At 37.4% G+C, this 23604-nt stretch overlaps 1 protein-coding gene across 1 annotated transcript; it reads left to right on the forward strand.

Annotated features, from left to right (window-relative positions):
• The first annotated feature begins 4556 nt into the window (after window positions 1-4556).
• Window positions 4557-13669, forward strand: LOC117991146 (clavesin-2-like). Its single transcript, XM_034978702.2, has 2 exons — window positions 4557-4740; window positions 10155-13669. The coding sequence occupies exon 2, from the start codon at window positions 10388-10390 to the stop codon at window positions 11381-11383; it is 996 nt and encodes a 331-aa protein (XP_034834593.1). The 5' UTR covers window positions 4557-4740; window positions 10155-10387; the 3' UTR covers window positions 11384-13669.
• The last annotated feature ends 9935 nt before the right edge of the window (window positions 13670-23604 follow it).

The raw sequence follows: 23604 nt of genomic DNA on the forward strand, positions 1-23604 counted from the left end.
CAGTGATCGCGATACGTGAGTCAGACCGCATCTGATGCTGACCTTATTGTTTTTTTTTTATTATACCTAACTGGATTTGCACATTTCAGTAAACATTTTTAATTATTTTAATTTAGTGACAAGTTAGATCTTTGCTGCGATCTTATCTGTTTGCTCATAATTATGTGTTGATGGTAGTCTAAGATGGGAGCGAGCTAAAAGAAGAAAAAAAGAAAAAAAACTGCAATCGCGCAGCTGGTATTATATAAGTAGGTACCTATATGCCAGAAAATTGATACAAGGGAAAGGCAACTTTCGAGTTAGCGAATCTTTCGAGATAAGGAGTTTTTACCTGACTGCAGTGGCAAAGGCCAAAGGAGGGTTATGTATTTGACCTGTATGTATGTCCGTTCCTATGTCCGCTTGAGCTCCATCTAAGCAGGCCGCGTTTGGAATCCTCGTAGCTTTAATTTAGTTTTAAGTTTACGTACTTATTAATTAATTATCACCATTACATGAATTTTCTTACAAATTCAACAATAATTGACAATCAATCAACGTACAATGGTACTATTTTGAATATAAATGACTTTGCCCCTTTTGCGTGACGGGTCTATTTTTATTTTAATACTTAGAATATTAATTGAAAATATTAAGTAAATAGACAGAATAATAATAATTATCCTATTTACGTTGATTGGAATGATTTTTATTTGAATGATTAATCAACTGTAGGTACCTACTCACTACTCGATAAAGGTTGCGAAGGAAAATGACAATGTTGTTGGAAATACAGGAATAGTCCGCGACAGGTTGAGATAGCAATCGGGGTATGAGGCGGGGGGACACCCTACACGTACGTCACCCGCCTCGCCCGCAGCGGGTTAACGCGGGGGCTGTGCGGGTGTGCGGGGCGTTCCCTTCCCAATTGCTATTTCAACCTGTCGCGTACCTACTATATATACTTAGATTGGCGAATGGAGCCACTATGTTTTATAGAATAACAAGTGTTTAATTAGTTTACATTTCATAATAATATTATATTATAATCATTGTGTTGAAGTATGAACATCTAACAATTAACCATACTTGCGAAAGTGTTTGTCTGTCTGTACTGTGTCTGCCTAACGGCTAAACGATTGTGATAAAATTTTTTACAGAGATAGTTTGCATTCTGGAGCCGGACATAGGCTACTCGCCCGGAAAATCAAAAAGTTTCCCCTTATTTAAAAAAACATAGGTAGGTAAGTAAATCATTCGTAGGGTAATCTTTATTACGGTAAAAATTATATACGGCATTCCGAACCAGTGGTAGAGAGAATATAATCACTACTGTGGCACCAGCCACAACCCGATTGAAACATGATTAAAACTAAAAATAGCATGATCTTTGTCCATTATAGAAATAATGACTTGATATCTTGAGTATTGTAATACTGACAAGAATGAAAGCAACATAACGAAATATTATGACATAATTATTATAATTATTAGGACATGGTACTTACTTATAAAAGAGGTCGATAGGTAGTAGGTAACTAGATATTGTACCAATATCAAAAAGATTACATAATAGGTAATCATCATCTCAAGTGTCAACCCATCGCTGACCCACTACCGAGCCACAACCGAGCCATGCACGAGTGAGAAGGGTTTTAGCTATAATCCACAACGCTGGCGTGTGCGTATTGGCAAACTAGGTAAAGAACATTATGGAGAACTCTCAGATATGCAGATTTTCTCGCGAGGTGTTCCTGGACCCATTAAGTAGGAGGCCAACGTCTTAGCCGTTATCACCGTTTTTAATATACCGTAAAATTTTCAAATAAGTACAAGATTTAGGTATAAAATCATTTGGTAGGTACTGCAGTCTTACTCGTAGTTGCTATGCCACTAGGCCAACCTAAAAGTTATGGTAGATACCTATAATACGCAACAGGTTGAAATGACAATCGAGGGGGGAATGTCTCGCACACCCGCACAGCCCCCGCGCTAACCCGGGGCGCGCGAGCGCGGGTGACGTTCGGGTGCGCGGGGCGACCCCCTACCTCATACCCCGATTGTCACCTCAACCTGTCGTGCACTATACCTAGTAGTAAGCTATGTTACAGTTTAGAATAGGTAGAATTTTATTTTCAGACCTTGAGAATTGTTTTACACTTTTACCAGAATGCCTTCACGCTGCCTTCAAATTACAGGAAGCCTCTCTATGCAAAATTATACCTACTTGAGTATGTTGAGTAGGTACATTATTTCTCTATTCAACACTTTTGTGATATTTGCATTAGCTGGTAGGTAGTTTATAATCGTTGAAGTCTGAGAACTCAAAGTAACGGAAATACTTGAAAGCAATCTAATTAATTTCTGAATGACCTTTTTAAACTACTTCAAGATGTCTTGGGATGGGACTGAGTTTGACGAAAGGTTAGGTATACTTTGTTATGTCAAGGGACTGATTACGGTTGATGAAACGTAAAAAGGTACCTATCTCAAAAGTTACTAAAAACAATTACTTATTACCTTGAAAGGTTGAAAGTATAATTGGAACGTAATGAGCGTGCAATTTTGGTGAAGACCGACGACGTGCAGGGTCGCAGTCGTTACGGTATTTTGTGCTTACGCAAGCATATACTATTCGTATCAAGATTAGGCATTGGAAGGCTTCAAACGTTACAAATGTGCAAAAGAAAAAGAAAAATAAGCATGAAAAGAGTAATTAGTGGAAAGGAAAGAAAATACACGTGGAATTGTAATTAACGATGGTGATCATAACTCAAAAGTAACTCTAACTTTAAATGTGTGTTTTTAAGCCCACGAAGTACAGAGCCACCTATACTTATGTTCTTCTTTAAGTTAATAAAACCTAAAATGCGGAGGTGACCACGTGTGATTACAGTCAAGGGCTAATATTTTGTCATCGAAAAAAAATTTTGAACTTATCTAATAATTTACCTGCTACCTTCCTAGGTAATTGTCAAAGTGTGAATGACATTCACAACACAATGCACACATGCTGGCTGTTAGAACTTTAAAAAATTGTTTCCAACTGAATGCGGGCGGAAGTTCGGGTTATGCTCAGTTTAGTAGGATGCGAACTCCACACCTTGTGCAGCTGCCCATGTTGTCCAAGTGAGAGGGCGCGCTAGCCAGGTGTGCGACACGCGACCAATCAGATCTGTCAACGGCCCACGGGCCCACTGGTTACATACTTGTTTTCTTCTCGAAATTGATATTAAAACACCCGCTATTCTTGTGATTTTTAAAAGAACATTAACTTTGATCGTTTTTCTTACAGACCTAATCTACTCTGAGCTTGATATGTTCAGGAACGAGTTCTGGGCTTGGCCGGCGTGGTACCTATTATGGCAAACCCTTCTCATCCTGAAAGGAGACCTGTACTCAGTAGTGAGCCGGCGCAGATGAGTTGATTATGATGCTGATGATGATAAATCGTTGCTCTAAATACTGACTTCTGATGTGGATTTTTACTCGCTTTTAGCAAATACCTATCTAAATACATATAATATAAAAGAGAAATACCACTCACTCACTCACTGATTGACTGACTAATCACGAAATCTCAGGAACTATAAAGCCTACTATTGTTATTTTTACTTAAAATTTGAAACGTAGGTTCTTTCTAAGGGGTAGGTATCAGATAAGAAAGAATCTAACTCAATTTCATCCCCCCTAAGGGGGTGAAATGGGGGTTGAAAAGTATAAACGTCCTATGTTTTTGAAGTTAGAGATATGAAAATTGGCATTTAGGTATTCTGGGTTCCGTGCCATAAGGTAAGACTGAGTGAGTAGGTAAGTGCGGCCTTTTGCAGCGGGAAATTTTCAGATCTCCTGAGAAACCAGAAATTTTACGTGGACGAAGTCGCGGGCAACTGCTAGTGTTTATTATTTACATACCTGCTTACTTTGCAACGAGAACTCGAGGTCGATCCAATTATTCTTGATTAGTCTTTTGAAAAGTGCCAGTCACGAAATAGCTGACTTGCAAAACAAATAGGTAAGTGCCTACATGAGTTTTGTTTCGATGATGCCTTGTAGAAATACTATTGAAAATATTCATGTAGGTACCTAGATATGCATTGGATAAGCAATAGGGTCTTGGACTGTAGTAGATAATAATATGCAGTGATTTTTTGTATAGTGGTAGTTTATGGGGCTAGAATTCATTATTAAAGAGAATAATTAAAAAAAAACGCTGCAACGGAAAAAGAAATTAATGACGTCACAATGCGTTCAAAAGTCGTTTACGGATTGTGACGTCATTATTCGCTTTCCGTACAGCGCGGTGACTTTAATAATTAATTATGTTGAAAATAGATAAAAATCATGATTTTTTAAAAAAAATCTCTTTAATAATAATATATTCTAGCCCCATAAACTAACGCTATACAAAAAAATCACATTTTATTACTGCAGCCGAAGACCTTATTTTGTATTATAGGACTATATCCATAATACATGACTCATTTTATTAGTGGTCGTACTAATGGCGAATATATTAGGTAGATACATCGATAGCTTATCGTAGTTTATCTAAGGAGATCGATTACCAACCAGCCTAGTTCCAGTTTCGCGTTCATGTATATTTATCACTTTATCGGACTTGACTTGTGTTTGGTGGTTTGGTTTGTCATTATTGTGACTATATTTTACTTGCAGTGGTTCAATTACGTAGGTTGAACTGGTATTATACTGCATATAGGTACCGGTAAAGATAAGGATTTGGATCACTATCAGATAAATGTAAGTATAACAATAAGAAGTGCGTAGGTACTTGCCGACGGTGTAGTATAATATTGTTACGAGCTAGGGATTCGGATTAAAATGCCAATTTACGAAACAAGAACGTTTATTCACACACAATTAAAAAAAGTATTTTCACGTATTAACACCATGTACTACACTTGAAGCTTCGAGAGTTGCATTCGTAACAATATCTTCCTGCTCTAGAATTAAAGTTTCAATGTTGTCTTCCCTTGGAGTTTTGGATTATAATTTTTTTAAACACCTACGTCCTAAGGAAGACATAGTTTTTTAGAGTCTAAACTCTAAATAGCAGATTTATGAACAATGTTCAATGCAGTTTCCACTATCATTCGAAACATTTCAAGAGGAAGTTTCATAGCTCAAGCGCACATGTGCGAAACCATGCCAAGTCAGCTATTATTACAATCATACAGTTTACCATCGATATAAATGATAAGATATGCCCAAGCAAACAAAATTTTTTACGGTTTTGGAACCAAATAAATCATCGCCACCTCTTAGATAATAATGAACTATCCGTTTGAAATCCAGATGTCACTGAGGTTGCATTGGTGCTAAAGCACCAATGAGTCGGTGCCATTTTGTTTGTTAAATGGCCCTGTCCATACGAAGTAATATATAAGTCAATGCAGTTTACAATAATATTCAAACCTAGAGAGCTGTATTCAAAGTCATTATTATCGGTCACATACAAATAACTAACAACATAATTAACTTTCTATCATTCAACTGACAAACTCGTGTACTTAAGTCAAGATTCAACAAGTCGTGAACTTACTTACCTACTAGGAATTTCGTTTATTATTGTCTCTCAAATAGGACTAACTCTCGGAATCGTAATTTAGTTGGAAAGCTGTTGTTAATCATTTTCAAATTAACCGCACTTCGCTTTGAGTAGAAAAAATAGAATGTTGTCAGCAAAAAGCAATGAAAGGTCTATGTTAACAATCTTAACATTAGGTACCTACATGTCAAAGCAACAATTTATCAACTTTTTGTGGCGTCTAGTCGAGAACGGGTACAATGATGCATATCGCCATTTGTGTGCATGTAGCTACATACTTAGAGAGTTTTCCGAACTACGACTTTTTGCTGCAATTCAAATACTGTGGTGATTCATTTTTCGATGTACTTATATACGAGAAACAATACAGATATTTGGGAGTTAGATGCCATAATAAAATGTAAATCCTTATTTCTTATTTTGCTAGTAAAGAATATCAAGAAAGAATAGTTAAATTAAACTATTTCATTAATTAATTGCTCGCTATCTAATGGGTCTCATAAAAAAGCTCAGAGTAACTCAGCGGGCGATGGAGAGAATGCTTGGAGATTCTCTACGTGATCAAATCAGAAATGGGGAGATGCGTAGAAGAACTAGAGTAACCAACATACCTTAGGTTGCGGGGCACGAGACAGACGACACAGATCCCAAGGGGCTGGTTGGAAGACTCCGCCGTGGGGGCCTTCCAACGCTGTAAAGCTGCTGCTTCAAAACTAATCACAGAAAGCCACCGCTGGATTGCAGATAATATAAGTGTATAATCTATGAATGGATTCAAGCGGCGCAAGATCGTGGCGTGTGGAAGTCCCTACAAGAGACATAGGTCCAGCAGTGATCGTCTGCCTATCGGTTGATGATGATGAAATTAATTAATTAAATTAACATTTGCATCAATGAACCGACAAATAAATTCGTCTGCGTCGCGATGCAGTTAGGTTTGCGTCACTGCAAAAAGTCGTAGTGTGCAATAGCTCTACAGTGTTTCAACCATGCAGGGAGACAATCTTCACATCTCGTGACTCGGAATGAATCTATTTTTACTTCGGGCTTCGAGCCTAGTCACTGCAGGGCAACGACCAGCGATGCAACGCCACGGTTAATTTTTTAAGAGTCATTGCCCTAGTAAATGTACATCAAGCGAGACCGAACAGACATTTTACGAGCAGATAATGTGATGGTAATGATCAAATTGTGAACAGGCTATGATGGAATAGCGGTCCAAGTATGCTGATGATTGAGTAGGTACTTACTATTGAATCGCAAGTTTGATAGCCGTGTAAGAATTTTCTATTAAAGTGTGATTGTAAAATTTCATTCTTATATCATACAGCTATTGAAGAAAGATAAAACAGAAAACTGCATCTCATTGTAAGACGTGTCATCATGTAACTTGCGACTGCGAGTTACAAGTTAAAAATAAGCTAACTTTCTTATGTAATCACTGCCCATATTATAAATGTGAATGTGTGTTTGTTTGTTGGTTTGTCCTCCGCAATGGTTTGGCATGAGTTTTTGCATGGGTATAAGGACTTAATTAAAGACCTGGGGAGTGACGAGTGACATGGGCTACTTTTTATCCCGGAAAATCAAAGACTTCCCCTTCCCACTAAATTTAAAAAATCATATAAATGCAAATTTGTGTGTTTGTTTGTCCTTAAATCACGCCGCAATGGAACAATACAATGGTTCGGCATGATTTTTTGCATAGATATAGTTAATGATCTGGAGAGTGGCATAAAAACCATACGGACAAATTCATCAGCTAAGTAATATACCTACACTTTCAACAATTAATATTAATTAGCTTAACACATTGTTTCCTATATTTGTTCATATTATCTTCTGTCTTCGTCATTTTCTTTGTAATGTAAATTCGAGCCGGAAACCTGTCCACATCCTTATGCCGTGGCTAATCCAAATATGAAAAGACCTACTTACTCGAAAGTCGAAACAAAGAGAAAGTGAACCCAGAGGAATAAACGTACTAGGCATTATTTATAAATAGGGTTGTCAACAATAACTTCAACGTAAAATATAGTATAAATAACAGCATAGAAAATAATAGGTAAGTACTTAGTGCTTCTACTAACAAATCAGTACCCTTATTATAAATGCGAAAGTGTGTTTGTTTGTTGGTTTGTCCTTCAATCACGTCGCAACGGTGCAACGGATTGACGTGATTTTTTGCATGGATATAGATAAGACCTGGAGAGTGACATAGGCTGCTTTTTATCCCGGAAAATCAGAGAGTTACCACGGGACTTTTTAAAAACCTAATTCCACGCGGACAAAGTCGCGGGCACAGCTAGTCCAGTCATAAATTAAAATGTTATAATGAGTAGGTAAGATATACATACAGCTTAATTTACAAGCTATAATAATTCTTTTGATACTTATCTTAATTTATAGTGTTAAAATTAAATACATGATTGCCGAATTACTAATTACGAAGTAGGAAAAAAAGAAAAGACAAAAAATAAGAATTTGAGGTCACGCACCCCCAACTGTGCCCCCGTTGATGTCTAACATATAGGACGTGGCCACGGGTACTTTATATGTTTTGATTTATATGTTTTGACTTTTGATTCCTGAAAATATGAATTTTTGTCTCCCATTTTATATCCTTCTTAAAATATTTCTTCTATAAACTTTGTAGGTACCTTACTTAGCTGTGAATTTTCCCAATTCTAATTTTTAGGGTTCCGTATTTCCGTATTCCGAATTTGAGGTACGATCACTTCGTTGTCTGTCTATCTCTGTGTCTGTCAGTCTGTCTGTCTGTCTGTCAGTCTGTCTGTCTGTCTGTCTGTCTGTCTGTCTGTCTGTCCGTCGGTCGTGTCTGTTAAGAAAACCTATAAGGCACTTCCCGTTCACCTAGAAACATGAAATTTGCTAGGTAGGTAGTTCTTATAGCACAAATAAAGGAAAAAATCCGAAAACCGTGAATTTATGAAGAAAAAAATTAAAATGTGTTCATGAACAAATTTTATTATGAGTTTTAGATCTTTTCTAATACAAACAATACTTACGGTAGATCTGAAGCTTGGTAGTTACCTATAGGTAGTTACCTATCTACCAACATTAAATTATTTATCCATTAATGCTATGTACTCATTTGTCTACCGCAGTATAGAAATCGAGTGACTGATAGAAATGCTACATGAGTAATAACTAATGAGTTACCGATTACGGTAACCGAGTGGACGATGAAGGGAACAAAGCGCGGACGTTATACGATTTTCGGCCATCCGTTGATTCTTTAGAGCCGAGAGACGGTTGCAATATTTCGTTAGTAATTAGTAAATTGCGTTAGTAGTAAAGACGTTGGATGCCCAACGAGTCACACATAATCGTATAACGGTGTGATTCGTTGGGAATCCATTGAATTTTTCCCCAGTGTATTATCTATGCCACCAAGTAACACCCACAGCGTTACTCGTTGGGAATGCTTATTTATAAAAATGTTGTAATTAAAAATTGTTGTACTAGAAACTGTCTAAATAATTTTAAATAGATATCAAAAAATTTCAAACCAATGTCAAAGTGAAAGTGAAAACTATACAATTGAAGATAACATCCAGTAATGAGCGAGACTGTTATTATCTTATCTACAACACTACAAATGCCTGACTAGAAAACTTTTTAGAAGAGCAACCGCCTACTTTCTTATGGTTCTTTTCAAGAAAAAGGGGGTTTCAACCAGTGCTACTAGAATTTAGAACTCATACGTTTATGATGTATGACAATAAAACTGTTATGGATTTACAGTTATGGCGAAGATAATGGATTACTGCTAATCGCAGTAACATTAGGTACAATGGCATTAGATACTTAATTGAAAAAAAATGTGTCTGCCAACTGACTTCATTAAGTTAAAGTGAATTTTCTCGATGCCTTGGAACTTTTATTTTACAATTTAAAATATCATATCAAGATTTTTAGGGAATAATTACGTGTGGTCCTAAAAGACAACTCAACTCATGTTATATGCGTGGGTCCATTCACAAGAATCTAACTTTTTTTGAGTATTAATTGCCTATGATGTTTTTCAACGGACTCTTACTTTATTATACTTAAAAGGCTTCATCGAATAATGGTACAATATATAGCACCGTCTCTCTCTTACTCATGTATTTTTCGTCCTTTACGCACGCGCAGCCGACGTCATCGCAGAAACCAGCCAGCCAATTGACCGGTATACAGTCAACCTTCAGTTTTTCTTTTATTTATAACTCGCTTTGCCTGTGTAAGTTATGCCTCGTTTGAATGGTCTAAGCTACTTGTGCATTATAAAAGTTACTGGATCAACTTAGTGTGTTGACAAAAAATTGTGGTTTTTTTAAACATAAAATGCATACTTACCCTTTAAAACTTATACTTACCATCTAATTTTTTTCATATAGGTTAATCCTACAATAGGAACATTTAAGTACATATACCTAATAACTGAATTTATCTTGGTAAAATCTTTATTAAACTAAAAGCGAAAAGAAGTTTTAACAAAAGTAGGTACCTAACAGTGTTTACGAATTTATGTTCTATTTAGGTAGGTAATTTACTAGTTTTAAATAAATTACTTAATTAATTTCTTTTTTCATGTTTGCAGGTACATGGCCATAAATATGGCTACTAGCCCAAGCAACTAGATGGCTACTAGCCCAAGCAACTAGATTATACATTGAGTGAATGTAAACACAGCATTATGCGGTTTAATGAACGGACCGCGATGGCGGCGGCGCGCGGAGCGAGCACACTGCGCAGTCGGCCTCGAGCTCCAGGCGGCGCGCGCGCAACTAGACGCGTCGGTGAAAGGACGCATGACTCACACAAGCGCTAGACATGAACGAGTACGCCGAGTACGACTGGAGGCTGCACCAGATGCAAAATGAACGCCTTTGTGACGTGTCCAGGAAAAGGCTCACAGACGGAGACAGGCAACGAGCTCTCGATGGCCTCAAGGAAGCCGTCGATTCGAGTCTCAACTTGGCCCTTCGTGACAAAAGTCGATGTCAAGACGACAATTTCTTACGGCGGTTTTTGTACGCGCGTAAACACGACGTACAGCAAAGTTTTGAATTGTTAGTGCGTTATCATCAGCATCGACGTGAACATCCAGATCTGTGGACCAGCGCGGACGGAGGAGTGCTTCGCGCCCTCGCCGATGGGCTGCCCGGCGTGTTGGAGCAACGCGATCGACGCGGCCGTTGTGTGCTCCTCATGTTCGCCTCCAACTGGACTCCGCATGCGTGCCCTCTGCTCTCTGTGTTCAGAGCCCTCCTCCTTACACTGGAACGCACTCTTGTCGAAGTGCAAAATCAAGCCAACGGATACGTTATCGTTGTGGATTGGACAGAGTTTACATTTAAACAATCGTGCAGTTTACAAGCAAAAATTTTAAAGATGATGATCGACTGCTTGCAGGATTGTCTGCCGGTGCGATTTAAAAGCATACATTTCATAGGCCAACCGTGGTATGTGGAAACTGCTCTGGCGGTTATTAAACCGTACCTCAAAGCCAAAACGCGGGAAAGAATAGTGCTTCACGGAAACAATTTGTCGACATTACACGACGCGTTGCCTCTCGACATTTTACCTGCTGAATTGGGAGGAGAAGGGCCATCGTACAACTCAGAACGCTGGTTACAAGAATTCTGTCGTTGTGAAAATATAGATTCGAAACCTGTACCTGTCGTCGTAGTAACGGCTCCACCGGTCGAGAACGATCTTCCTTCGGCCAAACTCGATAAAGCTTATAAACAAAAAGACAGTCCTAACTTTTCATATCACGGGAACGAAAAAAGTGCAAAGTCAGAATTACTTCGGGATAAAGATTGACTCGATTGTGTTGTGTAGATAAACCAGCGTGATTGTAAGACAGTTGTGCCTGGGCGCCATCGGGGCGTGTCATTTCATGTACTCATATGCTACGTGCAAGCATTTTGTGATATCAAGTGTATTAGTAATTTATTTTTACATTGCATTATAAGGTGAAACCAAATTCGGAAATGTTAGCGTGACTGTGGAGTTGTATGACGTCAAACTGGAGGGACAAGTTTTTGTATTTGTATTTTGTTTCATCCATAAATTCAGTATCGGCCTCGCATTATGGCCTTTTCAACAATGAGTCAGGTAACCTGACTCAGGTTTATAAGTGGTGGGAGTAGCTAGCTTAGATCGGCTCATCCCTGTCTGTACTGGTCCGGCCAAACAGCGCGGGCGTTAGTAACGGTTATGCGCTTTGCAGCTTTCCAAACGGTTGCGTTGATATGCACCCAAATTGCACAAAACTTATCAGTCTCTCAAAAATATAACACATCCATTTCCAAGAATTAACATTTATTACCCGTATTTATTAATAACACTTAAAATGGTGAATTTTAGGTAGATAAATACGCTTTTTACAATATATTTGCGAGGCTTGTTGCGCATTTACTATTATTTAAGTTGTGAGAGTTTTTTGTGCGTTATAGAAGAATAGGAAAATAATCTTAGCTAGATGCGGAAAGATCGTGTCTGGAACGAATCCATCATATTACTTATAGTTGAACGACCGTATGCTGTAGGCATTTATAACTATTTAATTTTTTATGTTTATTTTTTAATGACTAGTGTTCAGCTTAGTTGCCACACAAGTTGTCAGAAGCAGAACCATATAACAAATATTATTAAAAAATATTAATATTAGTTAATATTTCTCTACTTGTCTACCCTTGATCAGCACAGACCTTTGATAAAGATGTTTTAAATATTATAAATATCTGTTTGTATGTTTGTATCGTAGGTACAAGATAATACTTGTTGTTGAAAATAATTTATGTTCTGTACTAAGTTGAACGCTTCCTACATTTTCAATAGAAACAGTATTATAGTAATAAATCATTGACAAATGACATCAACTATTAAGTTATTTAATAGTAAATTAATAAATAACTCTGCTCTCACTTCGTACACGTATGCTCTCTTGGAATGGAATCATTTAATTATATGAATAAGATGTATGTATGAACTTGATCTGCCCAATAATTGAATTTAGGTGAGCAGGTTTGACTGTGACATTGGACTTCGTAGCTTATTGTAGATGTAGGTAGCTTTAATTTTTTTAAGATATCGGCAGGTATGTACAATACATTCAAATAAAATAAAATATAATGTGAAAAATCTTATACTGTAAATTATGTGGATGTACCTACCTACCTACTTCCTACAAAAACTGTTGCATTCGTTTAAAATAAAGCCTAAGAAATGACAAATAAGTACTAACGTTGCTTTTTAAATTGTACAATAGAGCCTCGTAATTCATAAAACTCTTTATTAATCTTTGAATTTTCTGAAGCTAGAAAATGTATCTTCTTATAATAAAGCCTAATAAAATCTACTGTTTGCTTGTTAGAAAGTTCATTATTAATAAACAATTTTTTCTTGCAAATTATTAATAGTGCTGAAAATGTATGTTGTAAAAAAAACAAAAAATGACAGACTTTTATTTTTAGATTATTGTTGGACGTTAAATGGCAAAAAAGTAAACATTTTTCAATACAAATCTGAATACAATGTACACTTCCAATGTCAAATAACTTAAACGGATGTTGATTGTTTTTTGGGGTTCCGTAGCTCAAAAGGAACCCTTATAGGATCACTTCGTTGTCTGTCCGTCTGTCATGTCTCTCAAGAAACCGACAGGGTACTTCCCGTTCACCTAGAATCATGAAATTTGTCAGGTAGGTAGGTCTTATAGCAGACATATGGGGATCAATCTGAAAACCGTGAATTTGAGATTACATCACAAAAAAAATTAAAATGTATTCATGGACAAATAGATAATATTTTCAACTTTTAAAGTAAGATTACTATATTATATATAAGATTACCCTTTCGTATGGCTTATCATATGAAAGGGCTTTATGTCGAAAAAATACGACTGTAGTGCGGAAGCCTCGGTGCGCGAGTCTGCTTTGCACTTGGCCGGTTTTTTGTCTGTACCTATCTATAGTATAATAAATCATTTATTAGGTACAGAAAGGTACTTGAATTGTAAATAGTATTGATGTAAACAACGTGCTATTCTTCGAAAACGATATTACGACTTCAATAAAATGTAAGAGATAAACTTGAAGCGTAGTTTTATTGCATTATCTCCTTTTTTATGCACTTTGAAGAGGTATTAAAAGCCGTAAATTACGGTTTTAATTTGTGGCTAACGTTTGCCATCGTGGTAAATAGGAAATATTTAATTATATTATAGCTAAGCAGAGTATAATCAAGGTAAATAGATAGGTCAACCCTATCCACAAAATACCTATATTAGGTATACTACCTTCACAACAGAAGAAAAAAAATCGACAAGAATAAAAAGCAAACCATAAAATTATGCTAACTGCAAAATTTTAATTAAGTAGTAGGTATGCCGAATTACGCCACGTGCATAACTGTAACTTTTATCAAGGCAATCTTTTACTACACAGAAAGAATAACTACAAATGACTGTATTTCAAAAAGATAACCTATTATGGTTTTGATACTTAGATACGATTTGTAAATAATATTATGATCGTAAATAATAAAAGATTTTTTAAAATATATCATTACTAGCGACCCGCCCCGGCTTCGCATGGGTGCAATGACAGATACTAATGTGGTGTCATTGAGGTGTCATGGCCTCGGAAACTCTCAAATGAGAAGATTTTTTCCGACCTAAATCACATTATTTCAATTTCTCTAGGGATCTCTAATTTTTTGAAAATTAAACTATAGCTATAAACCTTCCTCTTGAGTCACTCTTTCTGTTGGTGAAAACCGCATTAAAATCCGTTGCGTAGTTTAAAAGATCTACGCGTTCATACATACATACAGACAGCGGGAAGCGACTTTATTTTATACTATGTAGAGATTATTATGACTACAAAATGTTCATAATAATGCCTGCATACAGTTCACGACAGGTCGAGATGGAAATCGAGGTATGAGGCGGGGGAACGCCCCTCACACCCGCACGTCACCCGGGCCGCGCTATCCCGCATCTGGTTAGCGCGGGGGTTGTGCGGGTTCTGGGGCGTCCCCACCCCGATTGCCATCTCGACCTGTCAAGTGCTGTAGTTGTCGATAAACCATTGAATCGATATTCTATCCCAAACCTCAAAGTAAGTAAATATTATTATCTCATCTATCATGGGAGAAAAGAAGATAGGGCGCATCACGCAGTTCACCATCGTCATCAAATATTTTTGAATTGAATTGAACTCTGAATTCTAGAGCGCTTGTTAGGGATCGACGAGATGCCACACACATCAGAATTTTCACGAGACATGCAGATTACCTCACGATGTTTTCCTCTATCGAAGAGCGTGTGATGCATTACAGAATATAAATCCCCCACGGCCCCACACTGTATATTTATAGAAAGATCAGACACCAGCCGACAAGTTAATAACAGCTGATGTAGGTGCATGCAAACTGTGGAACCAACTCCCTATATTTCTCTCTCTCAACTACGTTATTCAAGGGTCGGATCAAAAAAATCCTGACAGGCCGGCAACGCTTTGGCGGTTCCTCTAGTGTTGCAAATATTCATGGGCGGCGGTAATCACTTAACATCAGGTGACCTACTGCCTGCTCGCTTGCTCGCTATTTTTCCTTAAAAAACCTATAAAAAAGTAAAACTTGTATTGTGACTAAAACATAAAATATACTTAGTTAAATATCTTCCAATCATTATACAAAAATTCCACCGCAATCATTATAAAAGTGTTAACAAATCGTAAAACCGTGTGATGTTTGAACAAAGAAGTAAATTAGGACAACGGACGTAACATCTCCAACTGCGCTAATCATATTAGATCCGAGTTTTGTAGGCCAATCAAATTCTTGCTCATTTACTATCTTAGCGTGGGTAATAAGTAAGTATGTACCACTTTTAGTTTTTTCGGGATTTTTTACTCTCCTATTTTTTAGTTAAGTATATTGTAATGCAGAAGTGTGTTTGTTTGTTGTTTTGTCCTGCAATCACTCCGCAACGTAGCAATTGGATCAGATATAGTTAAAGACCTGGAGAATTATCCTGGAAAATCAAACAGTAGGTAGGTACCCACGGGATTTTTAAAACCTAAATCCACGCATACGTAGTCCCGGGCATCAGCTAACAATGTTATAAAATATGAAAATGATTGATCGAATAGTAAAACCTGGATAGTTTTCTATTGTACTCCTACCAAGTACCGAGTGACATGTTTATTGTGATCGCATAAATGGCTGGCCACGGTTTATGATGCGCGGTAGACAATGGGCAATGACTGTAGCGCACCAGCGAGGGTGACAATGCAAGCGTAACGTAAGGAAATATTTTAGTCATATACCTACCCACACTAACCTATAATTATTATATAGAACAACGTTCTGAACCAGTTCTGCTAGCGTCAGGCGAGTGCTCCAACCAGTTTGACCATTCCCGAGCAGGTGCATGACGTAAGCTAATAAGAAAGAATTAAAAGAGCTTTAAAGATTCTTGGGAGCTTTTACGGTAAAATTCATTAGGGTTATCACTTATCATCATCATCATCGTCAACCGATAGACGTCCACTGCTGGACATAGGTCTCTTGTATGGACTTCCACACGCCACGGTCTTGCGCCGCCTGAATTCACTCCTGACTCCCTGCGACTCGTCTGATGTCATCCGTCCACCTAGTGGGGGGTCTTCCGGTGCGAGGTCGCCATTGCAGCACCTTGTGACTAGGGTTATAGGTTAATAAAATACTGCCATATCTCTTGTACGTTGGTAGCCCTTGCCAGCCTGCTACCGCTAGACTTCGTCCTTTACCACCACGGCTAACTTGTCATCCATCAAAGAAAATGTTACTTTTTGTTTGATTTTAAAACCAATTTCCAAAAAGGAAGAGGTTACAGAACCTCCTCCTTTTTGGAAATTGGTTTTTCTTTTTTCCTTTAATGACTAATTCTATTGGCCTCTTAAGCCACCAAAGAAAAATGAAATCATCATACGAAGTATGAATAGGTAGGTATTGAATTCTCGCCGCAGCCTAGTTCATCTAGATTGTAGCACAACCCGACTTCCTTTACAACGATGATGCTGCGAAGTTGGTATTTAAAGCAGGCTTCTTCCATAAAATCCTATCCTGATTTCATTCTCAGTTTATTATTATACACGTGACACCTTACCTTGATTACCTTTGATTGTTGGTTTGTCACGCGACACGCCGCAATGGAGCAACGGATTGACGTGACTTTTTGCATGTATGTATAAAAGACCTGGAAAGTGACATAAGCTACTTTTTATCCCGGAAAATCATAGAGTTTCCATGCGATTTTTAAATCTTAATCCACCCGAACGAAGTCGCGGGCATCATCCAGTAAATATCAATAAAAATGGTCAATATACACACCGCTCATGTGAGTCACGAGGCACGTTTCCGCTGCGCGCCCCAACGGAAGGTACGTCCATCGTACGTACCATCGACACTTAATATTTTAATCCATTGCAAAGCCTTGTAATAGCTTGCTAATGTTATTCGATACCGTGGAATATTGATTTAGCTTCCTCACGTTCATTTAGGCTAAGCTAAAAGCAATTTATACTTTCTACACATAGGTAGTTACGATTCTATCATCATTAAATTAAGCCTGTGGAAGTCCACTGCTGGACAAAGGTATTTCCCAATGAGATTTACCATACCACACCCTGTCCTAGTCCAGACACTTCCCATCCTACCACCATCTTTATATCGTATAAAAATGTTACTGCATAGGATGACTTATTATGACTAGATACTTCTTACTTCTTAGTGAAGTAAGAAGTATCTCGTCATAATAAGCCGAGATAGCCAAGTGGTTAAGACGGCCGCCTCCTACTTGGGAGGTCGGGGGTTCGATCACTTGCTAAGGAAAACATGAGGAAATCTGCACATGCATAAAGTTGTTCTCAAAGATGTGTGAAGTCTGCCAATCCGCACTTGGCCAACGTGGTAGACTATGGCCAAAACCGTTCTCATTCTGAGAGGAGACCTGTCCTCTGTAGTGAACCGATGATGGGTTGATCATGATGATAATGATGACTTACTTAACACCTAAGATGCAAATCTGCACAGTCAATAGACGGGTAGTAGGTATTTGTGGTTAGAACAAAAGTCTCTTTGTATTGTATTGTAATAGTTAGGTACGAGTAGGTAAGTAGACAAAGATGAGCCTATGCGGACTGCGTTGATGTATAATCTTCACATCAAGCGACTAAATGACTGAGTTTTGTTGCAATATGCAAAACGTATGCTAATTTTTCGAAAGCTGCTACAGTGCTGCAGTGCTACCTATTGATCATACTGCAACGGTCACTGTGTGCAGAACGGAATCAGTATTTTTTCATATTTTGGACGGAAGCGGGCTTTCATTACGCTCGCTAAATTAAAAAAAAAACCGGCCAAGTGCTAGTCAGGCTAGCGCACCAAGGGTTCCGTAATCGGGTATTTTTTTCGACATTTTACACGATAAATCAAAAACTTTTAAGTATGCATAAAAATAAATAAAAATCTATTTTAGAATATAGGAACAAGTAAAGCCCTTTCATATGATACACCACCCCTTTGGTACAGTTATCTTACTTAAATTTAAAATAGATACTAATTATTTTTTTATAAACACATTTTTTAAGGTAACCAGAAATTAACGGTTTTCAGATTTTTCCTTTACTTGTGCTATGTCAAATACCTGTCAAATTTCATGATTCTAGGTCAACGGGAAGTACCTGCCCTATAGCAGAGATAATTTATTACATAGGTTTTCTTGACAGACACGACAGACGGGCAGACGAACAAACGGACATAGGGACAGACAGACAAAGCGATCCTATAAGTGTTCCGTTTTTCCTTCTGAGGTATGAAACCCTAAAATATTTGGAAAGAGAAATAATAAATCACATAAGTACAACTATTACTATTATATCTTCTGGGCTATAATATCTAACCGAGCTACTAGCTCGTAGACTAGCATATTAAATTTTTCTAAGTAGGTACCTATCTAAAAATATAATGTGCTTATTAGAGTTAAAATAAAAACATTTAGGTCAAAAAGTATCTATATCTTATTCTATCTTACCTTCTGCTTAAGAAAATGTGTGGACCGCCTCTAAATAATATTAATGTAATTTTGTAAAAGAACTAGGTAGGTACAACACTGTTTAATAAATTGTTCAAACGAGTGAAGGGTTAATAGGTTAGATACACAATTATTCATTCCAGTGTTTCCATAAGAGAAGTGCACTGTACTATCCAGAGAGTGTATGATGGATTGCAAATATTATTTTAACTAAGTACCTATACTTACTTATCTAATGTAAGTTTGTGAAGAGAACTTCAACTAAGTATTACGCTTTTGTGGGAATCAAACAATCTTGAGTAACACTTCAATAATACTTGCATACATCATACATAACATTTTGTGGCTTGTGGTCTTAACTTGAGACTAGAAGGTAAGTAAGCATTGATTCAAATGATACCGCAAACGGCAAACTGATCATGTTTTCTTGCCTTATGCATTCTAGCTCGGTCCAAATATTTTATTTTGACTGAGTATTTTCTCATCTTCCAGAGTCAAAGAACCTGGTAGTTTTTTTTCTGATAGCTTAGGCTGCTGAAGAAGATCTACGAAGTTGTGTAAGGGAACCTACGATAGAGGAATGGTTCGTTCTCTATATTGCTATTTTTTGAATGATATAATAGGCATAGGTATGATAATCATCATCATCATGATAAACCCATCGCCGGTTCACTATAGAGTACGGGTTAAGTAAGTACCTCTCAGAAATAATGATTTGGCCATAGTCTACCACACTGGCCATGTGCGGATTGGTAGACTTCACACACCTATGAGAACAGCGTTACCTACGAAAATCAGCGTTGGGGCGTCTGGTACCTCAGATGTTTGCTCTAGAGGTTTGTGTCTGAGGGGCCCGACATCTCAACACAAGCTGAGTGGCCTACCTGTTCGAGGTGTTGCACTGCTGTACAGGACGATATTGCCTACACCATGTACCACCTATATACCTCGAATAAACATTATTCTATTCTATTCTATTCTATTCTATTCTATTTTAACATTATGGAGAAATTTCAGGGATGCAGGCTTCTTCACGATGTTTTCCTTCAGCATTAAAGCAAGTGATGTTTTAATAACTTAAAACGCACATAAGACTGAAAAGTTAGAGGTGCGTCCCGGGATCGAACCCCCGACCTCCGATTTGATGGCGGACGTCCTATTCACTAGCTTTTCCTAGGTACCTAGCTGCTGGTAATATGCCTGAACATCGCCTGGTAGGAATTTTAATGTAATGTAAGTAGTAAATGTAGAGTAAGTAGGTATAATGGTACTCTACTTTAAAAACCCAGCTGAGTTTGCTTGACTAAGTAGTAAACGAAATCGAAATTTTTGTGTACCTATTGTTTGCTAAAGCATTGCGCAATCGGACGAAGACATAATACGACTTATCTTTATCTAACATTGATCGATGATATGTAGGTAAGTAGGAAATTAGATATATAGTACGCGAAAGGTCGAGATGGCAACAGGGGGAGGGAACGTCCCGCACACTCGCACAGCCCCCGCGCTAACCCGGTGCGAGCGAGCGCGCGTGATGTGCGGGCGTGCGGGGCGTACCCCCGCCTCATACTCTGATTGCCATCTCGACCTGTCGCGGACTATAGATATTCATGGAATAATAAGTGTCGTGTGTACTTATTACGAAAAAAATACTCAAGGCCAGTTGTTGTACATCGGGTGCGGTTAAAGTTTAAGTTCTTACGATTAATTATCACCTTAAAATTATAACTTAACTACTTTTATCAAAAATGTGTATGTTTCCTGGTTGGAATTATATTGAACCAAATTATCATCACATATTTCAAAATTTTTTTTTCATTAAGAATTTCATTTCATCTTCGACCAACAAAAACCAAACACATCGCAAGTCAGTTATTTTCGCATGGTCAAATATGTAAATCTTTGATCCAAAGTTAACTAATCCTGACTTATACAAATTAACAGTAACCGTAACGTAACTTTAACTGCCGGATGTGCAACTGGCCCTTAGGTAGGTATTTCAACTGATACATTTAGCAATGTCAGTAACTCTGTACACAGACAGCAAATAACAGTAAGTTATTTGCTCATTGATCTGAAAACAGCATACTTCAGATATTAAGTTACGCGAAAACATAAATAACAAGTAAAAACTATGGTGGATTCGAAGACATTGGTGGTAAATATTTTTATTAATTGCAATCACTATGTTCATGTGAAATGTACAGTTTCTCTTTAAAAAAAACTGGCCAAGTGCGAGTCCGGCTCGCGCAACGAGGGTTCCGTACTATCATAGTCGTATTTTTTCGACATTTTGCACGATAATTCAAAAACTATGATGCAAAAAATTTTTTTTAGAATGCACAGGTGATGCCCTTTCATATGATACCCCACTTGATATAGTTATCTTACATCGAAAATTGAGAATACTAATTATTAGTTCACTAGCTGATGCCCGCGACTTCGTCCGCGTGGAATTAGGTTTTTTAAAAATCCCGTGGGAACTCTTTGATTTTCCGGAATACAAAGTAGCCTATGTCACTCTCCAGTCTCCAGGTCTTTATCTATACCCATGCAAAAAACCACATCAATCAGTTGCACAGTTGCGACGTGATTGAAGGACAAACCAACAAACCAACAAACAACTCACACTTTCGCTTTATAATATGGGTAGTGATTATCATGATGAGCCATTTGTTTAGCCACTGTTTTCTTCGAAATTAGAAAGTAAATTAAAAAAAATCGATAGACCCTGAAATATAGGAATAAGGAAATTCGTAGTCACGAAGTGAAACATGACCGTGTAGTAGTATTTTATGAATTACTGTCAGTTGTCACATGCGCCTTTATGTACAAATGATAACATGACAGTGAGATTTTTACAAGGGAACCCATTAAAAAGGTTTCCTGAAGTGATAACGCATTATCACGTACACGTAGGTTCATTGAAGTAGGTACCTACCTTATATTTCAATGAACATTCAAATCATAACCTATAACCATCGCCCACTAAAATGGCCTTAGATAAAATTAACATACTAATTCGTCTATTGAACTGTGTAGGCAATAGGTAAGTATAGAGATGCGTATTGTCACACGTTCAGGTTCAAGGTGGTTACGTGACAGCAATATTAGTGGGTAGCTCGCGTTGGTTGCCTTCTTTGGATCAACGCCACGGTATTGTCACGTAGTCTCAGCACCTCAGTTTCAATAAAGAGAAATCATGGTTTGAAACTGTCTTCAGAGAACAAAATAATTAGGTAGTTCTAAATGATTAGAATTCAATTCTCTACAAAAGCGAAACAGTCTAGGCAAATATACAATACACCTATTACATCCTGGAGACAGAAGTCAACTGGATATTAGGTAAGTCATTATCATCATGATCAACCTATCACCGGCTCACTACAGAGCACGGATCTCTTCTCAGAGTGAGAAGGGTTTTGGCCATAGTCTACCACGCTGGCCATGTGCGGATTGGTAGACTTCACACACCTTTGAGATCATTATGGAGAACTTTCAGGCATGCAGGTTTCCTCAAGATGATTTCCTTCGCCGTTAAAGCAAGTGATATTTAATTAATAAAAACGCACATAACTCTGAAAAGTTAGGCGGACGTCCTAACCACTAGGCTATCACAGCTTTCGAAGACGAACGTCCTAACCACTAGGCTAGATATTAAGTATAAGTACCTAATTAAGGAGCAGGCGAAAAAAACGGTACCTACTGGAATTATTACGAGAAATTCAATATTAGGTAGGTACTTAATGACCATAAAACTGTTGAAACTTTACTGTAATTTGTACCGTTCGTTTTGATCAAAATCTGGAAGTTTGGACTCAATTTTACCATCGTTTTAGGCTGTTTTACTTGGAAGTGAGTTGATATTTTGTATTCAGTGATCAATTATCACGAAATTTTGACTCAAGTTTGGTACAGTTTTAGGACGTTTTGTTTTTTTGTATGCAGTGGGCCAAAAGACGCCTCGATTAAAAGAAAAAAATCTAGATAATTAAACTTAAGTAAGATGAACATGGCGATTAATAATCATGTTTTAAATCTTTTTGTAAATATTGTTTGATAAAACGTCGTAAATAATAATTAATCTGTAATCTGTATGTAATTTAATATTGTTACTTAGTTGTAAGATAACTTGTCATTCTCTATTTGCATGCTGTGTTTACCTATAATTAGCTTATCATTTCGCTAAAATATTTTGTAAAATTAAAATTTTGATTGATGTCAATTTTATGAGCTGTTGGTAAACAGTTCATAAACCTAATAAAGAAAACATAGCATTTTGATCAGAAACAGTAACTACACCGTTCTAATCGCCAGCTCCTCATTATATATACTTAACCCAGAGAATATGAAGTTTCGGAATAATAGGTACAGTATACGCGGATAAAAGTGATGAACATCGATCTTTAGAAGGAGAGAGCAGATTTGTAGAGCACTGTCTCGGTCGTTGAGACCGACAAAACGTCATATAGGTATGAGTGACAGAGATAACGCTTTACAAACCTGAAATGTCATTCTAAAGGCTGATATTCATCACTGTCGACCGCGTACTGAACGTATGACTATATTTTTGTTAGATGTAAAATACCAGTACTTACGAAGCTTATAATGAGTGCACAGAGATTGTGTATATTTATTTTAATAATAATAATTTGTATTATATAGACCTGTATAATTAATCATCTTACCTGTAGACGCAATACTAAGTAGAAAGTTAAATTAAAATATTAGTCAATGGAAGAGAAAGTTAGACTGAGCAGATTTGATATAAAAATCAAATGCGAGTCGGACTCGCACACGAAGTTTTCCGTAACATCGTACAAGATTATGAAAAACACAATCTGTGAAAATTTCAACTCTCTACCAATTACGGTTCACGAGATACAGCCCACTGACAGATAGACAGACGGACGGACGGACAGCGAAGGCTTAGTAATAGGCACCCTTCGGGTACGGAACC

This window comes from Maniola hyperantus, chromosome 19, assembly GCF_902806685.2.
Source record: "Maniola hyperantus chromosome 19, iAphHyp1.2, whole genome shotgun sequence".
In the NCBI taxonomy this organism is placed as follows: domain Eukaryota; kingdom Metazoa; phylum Arthropoda; class Insecta; order Lepidoptera; family Nymphalidae; genus Maniola; species Maniola hyperantus.